We start from the raw sequence: 14,857 nt of genomic DNA, 5'->3' as shown, positions 1-14,857 counted from the left end.
CATCCAACCTCACTGAGCTCGAGCTGTTTTGCAAGGAGGAATGGGAAAACATTTCAGTCTCTCGATGTGCAAAACTGATAGAGACATACCCCAAGCGACTTACAGCTGTAATCGCAGCAAAAGGTGGCGCTACAAAGTATTAACTTAAGGGGGCTGAATAATTTTGCATGCCAAATTTTTCAGTTTTTGATTTTGTTAAAAACGTTTGAAATATCCAATAAATGTCGTTCCACTTCATGATTGTGTCCCACTTGTTGTTGATTCTTCACAAAAAAATACAGTTTTATATCTTTATGTTTGAAGCCTGAAATGTGGCAAAAGGTCGCAAAGTTCAAGGGGGGCGAATACTTTCGCAAGGCACTGTAAATACACTACAAGTTTCAAATGGCCTGCATAGCAGGAAAGGTCTCCCGGAACAGGGTGATCAAATTAAGATCCTACATCTGTATATCAAATGCAGGCCTCAAGGGTCAACACAGTGCCTCAACTCAGCCATAGGCAACCCAAAAAATAGCTTTTTAATTGACATTTTTAAAGGTATCAAAACTGACCATAGAAACAGTACAAGGAGAGCAGCTTGTCATTAGCGTACCACTGTGAGGCAGGTCGAGCCACGCTGTGACACCAGAAGGATCTAGCCAGGCAGGTAGCCTATCCTCCTAGACTGGTCCTAGATCTGTTTGTGTTATCTTGCCATTTCCTAGGGTTATTGTCATCATGTGGGCAAAGAACAGATATTGGACCAGGCAAGTAGCCTAGGCTTCTAGACTGATCCCAGATTGGTTTGGGCTGTCTTGCCAACTGCTATGGTCACTGCCATGTAATGTTTGGATCAGATCTGGGACCAGGCAGGTCCTAGACTGATCCCGGACCTGTTTGTTCGGCATGATTATTCTGACCATAGGTGATGGCTATACAGCACCAACAGATTTGGGACCAGTCCGGCAGGTAGACTACTAACCTGGGCTATGGTGTCATCCTTCTCCCTATGAAAGAGGATGTCAATTAGACTTTAAAGTGTGTCATTTGGAACAGTTGGTTGCTCTGGTTTGAGGTAATCATTACCTGAAGCTGCTTAGTCAATTACCAACATTAGGTAGAGAACACCTGCCTTAGTGTGCCAACACGGTGTGTGTGTGTGTGTGTGTGTGTGTGTGTGTGTGTGTGTGTGTGTGTGTGTGTGTGTGTGTGTGTGTGTGTGTGTGTGTGTGTGTGTGTGTGTGTGTGTGTAGAGTACCTAACTAAACACTGTCCCGTGATATTGCACTTAATAAAACTAAACAATTGTTTTTTGACCTATAGACCTGTTTTCAATATATGTCTGAATAACATGTGATGCCTCTGTATGACCATAATAATGTAGGTTACTGTGTACTATGATCATCTACTGTAGTAGTAGCAGCTATGATAATCAACAGTGCGCAGGAGGCTGCTGACGGGAGGACGGCTCACTATAATGCCTGCAAAAACATTAAAACCATGCTGATACAATTCCACTGATTCCACTCCAGCCATCACCCCTCCCCAATTAAGGTGCCACCAACCTCCAGTGCAACAGTGGCAGAGTTGCAGGCTACTAGTGATAAAAGCACTGTGCTGGTTAGTTTGATTACTGTACCTGCAGCACTTTGTTCATTACACCACAGTGTATATCAGAAGTGTTCCTGTAGGCCTCCACTAGAAGAAAGATCTAAGAGAGACTGTGTTGGGAGACTTGAGAGACAGACATTCTTTGAGAGACGAGGTGTTTCTTAATCAGTTAGCCAGCCAGACACGGAATGTCATTTAAGATGAGGTTGGCAGGCAGCCATATCGCCGTTAGTTTGTCCTCTACGGAGATATGAGCGAGGGAGGGAGAGAGAGAGAGAAAGAGAGAGCGAGCTAAAGGGAAAGAGAGATTTAGAAAGGGAGAAATGGAGAGGATACCTGTATCCATCCTGAGAAGACACACTTATATAATTTCTCACTTAAAATACTCTGTACATCCTGTTCATCTCTCAGTTATTTGACTGACGCTGTAAGTCTAAACAGTACAACTACCATGAACTGAATTAATGGGCGAAGTGACAAAGGGTTGATGTGGTTGGTCAACAAAAAAAAGAGTAAAAAAAGGTAATTGATTAAAATACTTTATGGTTAGAACTGTCGGGTGTTCAAATGAAATGTTCTCAGGTCAAGTTTAGGTCAAACTGCCATGTGCTTATACAATACATGTACCTTGTGTTACGCAGGCTAGTTGTTTACACCTCCCATTAATACTTATCTTTTGGCTTCCTCTCTCCTCTCAGTTCCCAAAGAGGGTCTAAAGAACCAGGCAGCGTTTGAGGAGATGAGAGTGAACTACATCAAGGAGCTGAGGAGGTCTGTGGGCAAGGCCACCAACAACTCTGGACAGACGTGGCAACGCTTCTTCCAGCTCACCAAGCTACTGGACGCCATGCATGATGTAAGCACTGGACCCGCATCACTGTATCCATAACATCAGGCACTAGACCCGCATCACTGTATCCATAACATCAGGCACTAGACCCGCATCACTGTATCCATAACATCAGGCACTGGACCCACATCACTGTATCCATAACATCAGGCACTGGACCCGCATCACTGTATCCATAACATCAGGCACTAGACCCGCATCACTGTATCCATAACATCAGGCACTGGATCCGCATCACTGTATCCATAACATCAGGCACTGGACCCGCATCACTGTATCCATAACATCAGGCACTGGACCCGCATCACTGTATCCATAACATCAGGCACTGGACCCACATCACTGTATCCATAACATCAGGCACTAGACCCGCATCACTGTATCCATAACATCAGGCACTGGATCCACATCACTGTATCCATAACATCAGGCACTGGACCCGCATCACTGTATCCATAACATCAGGCACTGGACCCGCATCACTGTATCCATAACATCAGGCACTGGACCCGCATCACTGTATCCATAACATCAGGCACTAGACCCGCATCACTGTATCCATAACATCAGGCACTGGACCCGCATCACTGTATCCATAACATCAGGCACTGGACCCGCACCACTGTATCCATAACATCAGGCACTGGACCCACATCACTGTATCCATAACATCAGGCACTGGACCCACATCACTGTATCCATAACATCAGGCACTGGACCCGCATCACTGTATCCATAACATCAGGCACTGGACCCACACCACTGTATCCATAGCATCAGGCACTGGACCCACATCACTGTATCCATAACATCAGGCACTGGACCCACATCACTGTATCCATAACATCAGGCACTGGACCCGCATCACTGTATCCATAACATCAGGCACTAGACCCGCATCACTGTATCCATAACATCAGGCACTGGACCCACATCACTGTATCCATAACATCAGGCACTGGACCCACATCACTGTATCCATAACATCAGGCACTGGACCCACATCACTGTATCCATAACATCAGGCACTGGACCCGCATCACTGTGTCCATAACATCAGGCACTGGACCCGCACCACTGTATCCATAACATCAGGCACTGGACCCGCACCACTGTATCCATAACATCAGGCACTAGACCCGCATCACTGTATCCATAACATCAGGCACTGGACCCAGCACCACATCACCATGCCAAGTCCCATCAACAAGCCTCCTCTATGCTATGCATACACAGAGCAAGTTCAAATAGCAGGTCCCCATCACTGATTGGAGTTTAACAATGTAAGGTAGTATCTCTGAAATAACATATTGCATTCCAATGACTAGCCCTAAAGGGTGTTTATTTTGGAATGGGCAGAGATTGCCCTGTATTGGTGAATGAATGGAACATGGAGGAATCAATGTCCAGGCTCAGAGTGGTGGCCTGGTGGGTCAATACAACTGTCCCCCTAACTAAATGCACTGAACGCACTGACTGTAGGGGTTATGCAAGGACAACTTAGCATGTGGTGAAACATTAGGAGCTAGAAGCATTAGGAAAAATACTCACATCTCACAAAGGGAAAAGTCCCTGATATTGGGGCTTTGACAGTCTAAAATCAGTCTGTCAAACCATACGTTTGAAAGAAGTAGGATTTGAAGTGATTGACATGCATCAGAAAGGTATTGGGAAGTTCAGAAGATCAGGCAATAATATTGTTTTTTTTTCCTCCAGTCTGATTTAGTGCCTGGTCTTGTCCACTCTAATGAATCCTGCCCTGTTTGTGGGCATTGTAGACACATACGTGTTCCTGAGAGTCTTCTCCTTCAGTGATGGGGTCATAATATTTTGTAGCTTAAACTGCTGAAAAGAGAGACGCATTTGTAGGAAGAAAACAAAAAACGCTCTGTTTATTACAACCACATCTAGCAGCTACCAGAGGTTACTGACGTAACCCTGGTTCTATGAATCAAGCAATTATTATATTTATTTTTCCACCAGAGTTTCCCTCGTGATACCATTTTCAACTCATGCAACCCCTAGTTTGGGAAACAATGCCCTATGTAGAAGAGCAGGTATAGTCTATTGAGAATCAGTAGCACCCCCTAGTGGTATGTCAGACTCATGAGTCGTGACCCCTAACCGCTAAACAATTACAGTCATATCAATGCCATGACAACGTTAACCTAAGGATCTGGCTATGGTAGGTGGCATCACAGAAAAGGGGAATGCCAATGATCCCAACTTCCAAGAACAAGGCTTTGATTGTATTGTGTATTATTCACACTTCACAATAAGCCAATGAAATCCCTATGCAAACACAGCTTGATTCTATCAAACTTACAACTCTCCTTCCCGCTCTCCCTCCCCCGCTCTCTCTCTACCCCTCTCAATGTGTATTTTCTACATTTATTTCTCTGCATTGTTGGGAAGGACCCATTTCACTGTTAGTCTATATGTGACAAATAACATGTTATTGATTGATCCCTCCCTCTCTCTCTCTGTCCTCTAGCTGGTGGGGAACCTGCTTGACTTCTGTTTCTACACGTTCCGTGAGTCTCAGGCTCTGAAGGTGGAGTTTCCAGAGATGCTGGTGGAGATAATCAGTGACCAGATACCAAAGGTGGAGTCGGGCAACACACACACCCTCTACTTCCACAAGAAGTGACTGTACTGAGTCCTTGGGAGGAAGAGAGGAGAGAGAATTAAATAACGAGAGGGGGAGGAATGGGAGAGGAGGAAGGCCAAGGAAGGACCCTAGCCTCAGGAGTGGCCTAACTACTATGCCAGCCAGTCAACCTGCTGCCCCCTCCCCTTTCACAAATGAGAGAGGAAGTGACACATGAGGGGCAGGAAGTGAGGTGGAGAAAGTTGAGTCCCCCACACTGCAATCTCCGTCCGCCGGTTAGAGAGGTGACGCTGAGTGAGTGACATCTCAGCACCAAGGAAAACGCACTGAGGACGACTTTTTAAAATGTGACAAAAAAGCATCCCGACCCTTAGCGTGCCCCCCCAAAGACAATGATGATGATGTTTTTCTATGGATTCGAAGCCATACATTTTTTTGGTTGCGCTAGTCCATACATTCACACAGACCCACGTGTACAGTAATGCAGCACGCACACAGGTAGACAGTAACACACACCATCTTACCATCCTGAAAAATGTCAGATGATAACTGTGCTTTTGCATTGATTCATGGATATTAGTTCTACTACTCTGACAATATGGAAAACAATGCTTAGATGTTGCTATGCAGTGTATTTTCATTAGGTTACATGGCAACATATACTTTTTTCATGACAAAGACTAAATGTAGGGTTTCTGTGAGAGGATCAAGGTCTATTTGAACATACTCCAAGGGCTATACAAGCTTAACAATAAACTGAATAGTTGCTTAAAGAGCTAACTAATTCCACTTTTGTTCTGCAGTGGTGTGCATTACAACACCCAAATGCCCGCATAACTAAAATTGTTTTAACGTTGTATAACGATCAAAAACGTAAACTCTTATTAATATGCAAAAACTTCAAAATGAAGAATTTTCAAAAGTATGGTGTTTTGTGTGATCCAGTGTGAAAAAAGTTGAATAACAGTTAAAAGTGAATCTGCCATGTCATACGTGAAGGCTTTCTGATATGTAGATGATTAACTACGCAACATTTGTCAGTAGATTAATTCCATCCAAAATAGGTGCGGGAGTATGGAAACACCTGATAGATTCACAATGACGACTTTCCCTCACATCGTAACGGCGGTACACCCAGTTAGTTATCCAGGGGTTCTCAACTTTTTGGGGCTGTGACCTCTTTTTTCATAGCAAATTCATCAGGAACCCATTCATAAATCAGAACACAACTCTAATGACTAAAAATAGCGTAAAATGATTTTTACTAGGACTTTGGCTGTGCATGGCTGGACGAACCAAGTCTTGGGCCCTGGGAAAGACCATTTTAAAAGGCCCTTGGCATCGGAGAGAAAACGTTGCCGTTTTCAAGCTAATTTCCTGCAATTCTACACATTTTGTCATGGGGCCGATTTGTTGTTGTAGCTTTAAAGTTAATATCCTGAAATTCTACACATTTTCCACAAGGCAGAGAGAAACCTTAGCTGTTTAAAGCTTGAATGACAGTGCATATAAAAAAAAAACATTTTTGGGGAATACAAGCATAATTAATATTGAATATTGATAATTGGTTGAGTACTGTGGATACCAATATCCCTGTGAGCCTCCCAGGCCTATGTTCCCCAGGGTTAAGAACATCAGTTGTACAGTAGATTAATATGTATTACACCCTTTATATAGTATTATTCCACAGATCCCTTGGCCCAGATTTGTTTAATCTGTTAGTAATAATAAAAGTACAAAAAGAAATGATATATTTTGAGATGTGGAGCCCACTTTGAGAACCCCTGAGTTATACAGTATAGTTAAAACATCAGAGCACCCATTTCTTGGTCTATTTCTACGTACTTACAGTGCATCCAAACCAGCACCCTTTGTGAAGTCAACCGACACTTATCTACCGTTTCCAGAAATAATAATGAAGCATTTGTGTTGTTGCAAAGGTTTTCGGTTTCATAAACCAGACATTTTACACCTAAGGTGCTTCTTTTTGTAAACGTAAAGATGAAATAACACTTTTCTGGTAACTAACACATGTACAATTATCAGCATTAGATACAGGGTTGGGTAGGTTACTTTCTAAATGTAATCTGTTACAGTTACTAGCTACCTGTCCAAAATGTTAATCAGTAACGTAATTTTGGTATTACCCAAACTCAGTAACGCAATCTGATTACTTTCTCCTTAAGAGACATTAGATGATGACAAAAATAGTCCATCAAACGCATTGTGTGTGTCATCAGTGGTCTCCGACTTGTGATCAGATCCGCTCAGGTGGAACTTAAACTTGCCTTTCTCATAGAGAAAACGGAAAGGTGTCGTAATGGATTTTTTTTTCACAAACATCCATTCTGAATTTAAAAGTAATCCAATAAGTAATCATCTGTTTTTAAAAGTAGGCATCCGTAATCGGATAACAACATTTGTGCTGGTAAAGTAACTGATTATAGTTGCATTTTTTTGTAATCAGATTACATGTAACTCTCCAACCCTGATTAGATACAATAACCTTCAAACATACTGTATGGCGTTGATATAGGAACTGGATGTTGGAAAATGCCATTACTCTACAGTCACAGTGCTTTCAGTAAATGCATAATGTATTCAAATTTACCTGGCAAGTGGCAAATACATACAGTAAATGCAATGGCACTTGCTTAGGTTACAGTCACATTTCCCCCACTGTTGTACAGAAACTGTTTTGGAAGTACATGTTGATACTGCTGATAAATGATTGACTCATTGCATTGGCCACCTGTCCTGATTTTGTGTTGTCCATCTTGTCTTTGGGCCAACTCTAGATGTATGGCCAGTCATCTGGACCATTCTTACCAGACCTGGGTTCAAACATGATTCAAAACCTTTCAAACTACTTTGAGCATTTGCTTTAGTCTGCCGGGACTGGCAGGTGGGTGGGGTTTGCATTTTTTGGGAAATTTCAATTTGTTCTATTGCAAAAGTCAAGCTCAATTAAGTACAGCTAAAGAATTTGAAACCATTTCAAATAGTACTTGAACCCAGGTCTTATTCTTACTAGTTTCACACCAGATTGACTGACTGCTTAACCATTGTGGAACACTATGATGCTACTGAATAGCGTGAGAGATAGAGAGTCGTTTGAGAGGAAAAACAGAGGGGGCGTTTGGTTCCATCGTTTCACCTCGTTTGTGAGTGAGTGTGTGTGGTTGTTTGTTTTTTTTTCCTGGCAAGCACGAGCATAATTGATCTGCATTTTTCGAGGGCATTGTTAGTTTTCCTACATTCTATAGGATTATGCTGAATATCCTAATTGCCTGAATTAGATTTGTACAGAAGAGATGTGACATTTGAGGCATTAACCCAACTAGAACATTGTGTGTCTGGTTGATAACTAAATGTGAATAAAAACGGGGAGACCATGCATGAATAAGGCCTATAGTTTAAAGAGATAGTTCACTTCAAAATGTGAACTCCCCCTTTAAGGTGCTGTTGGTGTTTCACTATAGGTTCTACTTTCTAGGAAGCTGTCCAGAGTTGGACATAGAGAACAGACAATGGCAGGAGGATCACGATTAAAGAAAAAGCCAGTCCCTATGCTTAAACGGTCTCATTTTGCAGACTGTCCATCCATGTCCCTTTTGTACATTGCTGTGTTGAAGTTGTGAACTGAAGGACTCTAAAGACATGCTGTAAAGAACTGCTATTATTTTTCTTCTTGTTCTACTCCTCTACCCTCTCCTTTTTATTTTTTAAAAATAGTGTCAAAAAAGGTTCATAGGACGAATGGGAAAAGTATTTTTGAAAGAATTATATTTTGCTGGAAACAATATTTAAGTACTTTGTCTAAAAATAAAAAACATAACTTTTTTTGTAAAGTGAAATGTTTATGCATGCTTTTTTTGATGAGATGTTTACATTGTATTTAAGAAGGGAAAATTGTGCCTTTTTATCTCACCTGATTTAAAATTTTACAGTATATATTGTAAATAATAAAGTCATTATGTTTGAGTAGTGTAAAAAACATTTATACTTTAAAGGAATAATCCAGTCAAAAACTATATTTTGGTATTGGTTTCATGAGTCCACTGTTAGTGTAAAAAAAATAATAAACTACTTCATCAGTCAAGTTTTCAAGATGTAAGATTTTCAAGAAGCAAATGCTGTCGTGGGTGTGGGGGGTAATTTTCAACTCGGAATTCCAAGTGGGAAACTCTGGCATATTTCTAGAGCTCCGACTTTCTAACCCTGAAGATCTCTGACATGATTTTACCCCATTTTTTGTCTTGAAAGCACCAAAGTTGCACTTTGCTTATTGAAAAACATACATCTTGAAAACTTGGCTGCTGACATGCAAAAACATTGAGACTGTATCAACAGGGGACTAATGAAACAAATTAAATATATCGTTTTTGAGTGGATTATTCCTTTAACTTACATCTTGTTGGAATATCTGCAGTTCATGCGGCTCCCACTTGTTATCTTGTCGTTTTGGATCATAGAAAGAAATGGCACAAGGTTCACACGGAAAAGCTAGCCTGCTCCCAGATCTGTTTGTGCAGTATTGTCAACTCTTGCCAGTCATTGTGATGCCAAACATGATAACGATTGGCAGGAGTTGGCAAGACAGCACAAACAGATCTGGGACCAGGCTACAAAAAAGCCAACGGGTTAGAGTGAGTTATGAAAGTACCAAACATTGTGACAGACACTTTACTACCTGAATGTTAGAGAAAGAACAGAAATGTCATCTTTTTTTCTTCTTCCTTTACAAATAATGTTAACTGTTTATCTGATCTGGCATTGTTTTGTACTTTTATTTTGCATTTTATGTCAATGTGACTTAAAAAAAAATAGGCAAACATATGTAATGTCTTTGTTACAGAGAGTAGACAGTACCAAACTATGGATCAATGAGTTCTTGCTGTTGACATGATTATCTCCCAAACCCCTTGGCGATATGTGATTTAATAGCACCACACAAATCAAGCAATCAAAAAAAAAAGATTAAAGCTGAAATACTGTAGGTTGAAAATACTCTTGCCTCTTCAGTTTGTTCATCTATTAAGGTTCCAAATCAGATGCATTGTGAAAGACAGGTTGATGTGGTCACCACAATTGGGATTCATTTGACTACACTTCCAATCCATTTAGGAAATAATCTGGACATACCATTTGAATTGGAAGAAAAGGCTCATTGGGGTATAACTCTTGGATTGACTGAAAGTCTGACACCTAAATGGATTTGACTCCAATACTGGTGATAATATAGAACCCAAACCGTGCTACCCTGGGATTTCTAGAAATAACCATTTGTATCATTGAGATATGGATGCATCATGACTGTTCACAGGTTTAGTTGGCTTGGTCTCAGGTTTTGCAGTGCTCCCAATGGAAGTTCTACTGTATATGGCTTACTGCCTTGCTCAGAAATAAGTTAGTGTTTATCTGCTCATCCTTTTACAGTACAACACTATGCATGTGTACAAAGGGATTTCCGACCACCATCTCATTTACAGTATGCATATAGAATAACAAATGAGGACTTTCAATTCCGATATATTCTAAACAAAAAAGCGTATTACTCATCTTTTACAGCATTAATTTATCTCTGTGCAAGGACATGGATGTACAGTAAACTCCAAAAGTATTGGGACAGTGACACATTTGTTGTTTTGGCTCAGTATTTCAGCACTCTGGATTTGAAATGATGCAATGACTATGAGAGGTAAAGTGTATCACTATGCTAGGATATGGGAGCAAATACTGAACTTTAGACTATTTTATTACACAAGTGAATTTGTCCGAGTACTTTTGGTCCCCTAAAATGGGGGGACTACGTACAAAAAATGCTGTACTTTCTAAACGGTTCACCCGATAAGGATGAAAATACCCTCAAATTAAAGCTGACAGTCTGCTCTTTAACCTCCAGTCATTGTATCATTCCAAATCCAAAGTGCTGGAGCACAGAGCCAAAACAACCAACCATGTGTCACTGTCCTAATACTTTGAGCTCACTATGTAGCTTACCATCGATTTCTGTCCTACTTCACCGATTATTTGCAGGTTACAGTTGTAATGGAGCCACAGCATTCACATTTTTTAAACAAACTATAACCCCATATATTGAGACTAAGCCATATCCCCAAAGCCACATCCAAGCTCAGCATTTCCTATTAATAGCTCCTGGTTTGTTTTTATCCCAAAATACATTTTTAATCCAATGCTTTGTACAATATTTGTCAGCAACTATCCACAGTACATGAATATCCTTCAGCGTGAATAAAAACAACTAGTTCCTACTACAAACTGTATATCTTGAAGCAGATATTTGCCATAACTGTGTTTGCAAAACTATCAAGAGATTCCAATAAAACCGTTAACAAATAATGTCATTTTTGATTTGCAGTTTGTAAGTAACATCGAGTGTGTGAATGCGTCGGAAGACCCCAATGAGATTGTCTGAAAGAGGAAAACCAGAGGGAATGCACACAGCTCGGGCCACTGGCTTATCCAATATGTATATATAGATCCAAGACTGGGAAAATTAGAGTAGGAGGATGGGAGGGATAGAGAGCCAGATGACTAATTAAGATGTGCCAGGAAGAGAAGAAAATGAGTCAAGAGACAGAGAGAGTTTAGCATGTTATCCAAATGCATGTTTATTTGTTTTGCTAGTATCAACTTATTTGTTTAGCTCATACAGACTTAACAATTCAATAGATAATGAAAGAGGGATGGAAAACAGCAGAGGAAAACAGAAGAGAAAGAGAATGAGACTAGAGACATTTATAATATTATAACCCCTCCCACCCCTCCGCCAGCCACCCTTGTAGACAGAATCACCATTAACCTCATTAAAAGCTGATCTGAAAATACTCCTGGATGCCAGACTGCAGCAACAGAACCCGACCAGACAGTATTACTTTTGCTCATTTCTTTTCTCTCCCTCGCTCTTGAAAAATCCACAGCCCACTTCCAAATCTCCCCCAGATTTCCAATAGCTTTCACTGTGTAGTCGTGCCAGATAAACAGAATCTATTGGATCAGTCCCATTTCACGGCTGCACCCGGCGCACATGGCAGCTTCTGTGGCCCCCTTTCTCTCTCAGCTACCTCTTTTTTCTCTCTCCCAACATTCTACACTCGGCTTTACATTTATTTCTCTCTCATTTCTTCATCTGTTCTTTTCACCCTGCATTGATTCTTATCACTTTCATTTTCTGTTGCCTAATCGCACTCTGGAAAATCCTTTCCCACCAAGATAGGCTAATATTCAGATATTCTGATTGAAGGGAATTGAGATTTTAATCTGGTGTATTAGGATAACAATCACATTGTGTTCGTCATATTCTTCAAAATGCTTACTTAGGGGCCCTTCCCAACAATCCAGAGAAAGAAAACAGAGAAATAATAATAGAAAAAAACCCACAAGTAATAGATACACAATGAGTAACTTGGCTATATACACGGAGTACCAGTACCGAGTCAATGTGCAGGGGTACGAGGTAATTGAGGTAGATATACACAGCAATAAAGTGACAGGATAGATAAACAGTGCAAAGGGTCAATGCAGACACGCTGAAAAAAAAACGCAACATGCAACAATTTCAAAGATTTGACTGAGTTACAGTTCATACTGTATTAGGAAAGCAGTCAATTTAAATAAATTGATTAGGCCCTAATATATGGATTTCACATGACTAGGAATACAGATATGCATGTGTTGGTCACAGATACCTTAAAAAGTAGGTGTGGATCAGAAAACCAGGCAGTATCTGGTGTGACCATCATTTGCCTTATACAGCACGACATCTCCTTTGCATAGAGTTGATCAGGCTGTTGATTGTGGCCTGTGGAATGTCCACTGCCACCATGGGGCACTCTGTTCACAACTTTGACATCAGAAAACTGCTCGCCCACACAACACCATACAGTACATGCTGTCTGCCATCTGCCCGGTACAGTTGAAAACAGGATAAATCCGTGAAAATCACTTCTCCAGCATGCCAGTTGCCTTCGAAGGTGAGCATTTGCACACTGAAGTTGGTTACGATGCCGAACTGCATCAAGACCCTGCTAATCTCAAACGATCCCGCAGGTGAAGAAGCTGGATGTGGAGGTCCTGGGCTGGCATGGTTACACGTGGTCTGCGGTCGTGAGGCGGCTTATGGTAGAGAAATGTACATTGCATTCTCTGGCAACAGCTCTGGTAGACATTACTGCAGTGAGCATGCCAATGGCATGATCCCTCAACTTCTGTGGCATTGTGTTGTGTGACAAAACTGCACATTTAAGAATGGCCTTTATTGTCCCCAGCACAAGGTGCACCTGTGTAATGATCATGCTGTTTAATAAGCTTCTTGATATGCCACACTTGTCAGGTTGATGGATTATCTTGGCAAAGGAGAAATGCTCACTAACACAGGGATGCAAACGAATTTGTACACACAATTTGAGAGAAATAAGCTTTTTGTGTGTATGTTCATTTTCTGGGGATCTTTTATTTCAGCTCATGAAACATGGGAACACCACTTGACATGTTGAGTTTATAGTTAACCAAATACCGACCCGGACTAACTACTTAGCCATTTTATGGATTGGGGTAGAAGCTGTTTAGAGTCCTGTTGGTTCCAGACTTGGTGCATTGGTACTGCATTGGTACTGCTTTCCGTGCGGTAGCAGAGAGAACAGTCTATGACTTAGGGGGTTGGAGTCTGACAATATTTAGGGCCTTCCTTTGACACCGCCTGGTATAGAGGCCCTGGATGGCAGGGAGCTTGGCCATAATAGTGTACTGAGCAGTACGCACTACTCTCTGCAAGGAGTTGCCCTACCAAGCAGTAAGGCAGCCTCCGTTTCCTGTAGGCCACGATCAGCACCTTTGCCTTGCTGACGTTGTGGGAGAGGTTGTCCTGGCACCTTACTGCCAGGTCTTTGACCTCCTCCCTATAGGTTGTCTCACCGTTGTCGGTGATCGGGCCTACCACTGTCATGTTGTCAACAAACTTAATGATGGTGTTGGAGTCGTGCGTGGCCACGCAGTTGTGGGTGAACAGGAGGGAACTAAGCACGAACCCCTGTAAGGTATTACAGATTGGGTCAGGGAAAGGTTGAACATTTCAGTGTAGACACTTGCCAGCTGGTCAGCCACATATTCTTTTATAAAAAGGAAAGTGTTGAGACTTCTGTTACATTGTTATGGCATAAGCTGAACACTGTCACTAGGCTATGTGGTCTAGGGGCCATGATGTAATAAAAGACAAGGTCTACTTTTAGGTGCTCAAGGACACCGCACCGCAGGTGGTGGACGACAGCTGAGGCGTGGACGAAGACTGCTGGCCGAGGATATTAAAAACATCCAGCTAGATTTTTACTGTATCAAAGTACACAAGTATAAGTGACGACATGGATGATTGGGGCTATGCTGTAAGTGAATCTCACGAATAGACAGACAGGCAGGCAGCCAGTCAACTTTTTCTAAGTGAGCAGCAATACAGAGTCATTTTCATCCCAGCTCCTTCAAGTCCTAATATAAGTAATATTGGGTTAGCTCCTCAACTAGAGTGACTACAGTAGTATCAGTGATTTTCTTAACAAATTACCTAAATATTGGCAGGGAGGGTGAAAGAAGTGGAGCAAACAGACGCTGAGTGAGACAGACAGAGGCTGCCCACAAAGCTCGCTTTGCAAAATAAATGTAGACATGCATGTTATTCAATCATTGCACCCACACTGCTCATGAGTGTCTGCGTAGCCAGGCGCTAAAAAGTAACTTGGTTCTATTTGTGACGCTTGATATGCTGCAAGTCCCGACTCTCCCATCTCATCATT

The 14,857-nt window shown here is 41.6% G+C and overlaps 1 protein-coding gene across 3 annotated transcripts in view; it reads left to right on the top strand.

The window, feature by feature from the left end:
* The window catches only part of LOC135507577 (mineralocorticoid receptor-like), a 106,929-nt gene extending 96,868 nt beyond the window's left edge, over positions 1 to 10,061 (top strand). For all 3 annotated transcript variants that reach the window (XM_064927099.1, XM_064927097.1, XM_064927098.1), the window contains exons 8-9: positions 2,289 to 2,446; positions 4,935 to 10,061. In XM_064927099.1, the coding sequence (XP_064783171.1) occupies positions 2,289 to 2,446; positions 4,935 to 5,090 (314 nt within the window). In that variant the 3' untranslated portion in view covers positions 5,091 to 10,061. The remainder of the gene's footprint in view (positions 1 to 2,288; positions 2,447 to 4,934) is intronic.
* The last annotated feature ends 4,796 nt before the right edge of the window (positions 10,062 to 14,857 follow it).

Source organism: Oncorhynchus masou, chromosome 21 (genome assembly GCF_036934945.1).
Source record: "Oncorhynchus masou masou isolate Uvic2021 chromosome 21, UVic_Omas_1.1, whole genome shotgun sequence".
NCBI classification, from domain to species: domain Eukaryota; kingdom Metazoa; phylum Chordata; class Actinopteri; order Salmoniformes; family Salmonidae; genus Oncorhynchus; species Oncorhynchus masou.
Note: the sequence above shows the minus strand (reverse complement) of the source record. Positions and strands in the feature narration are given on the sequence as shown.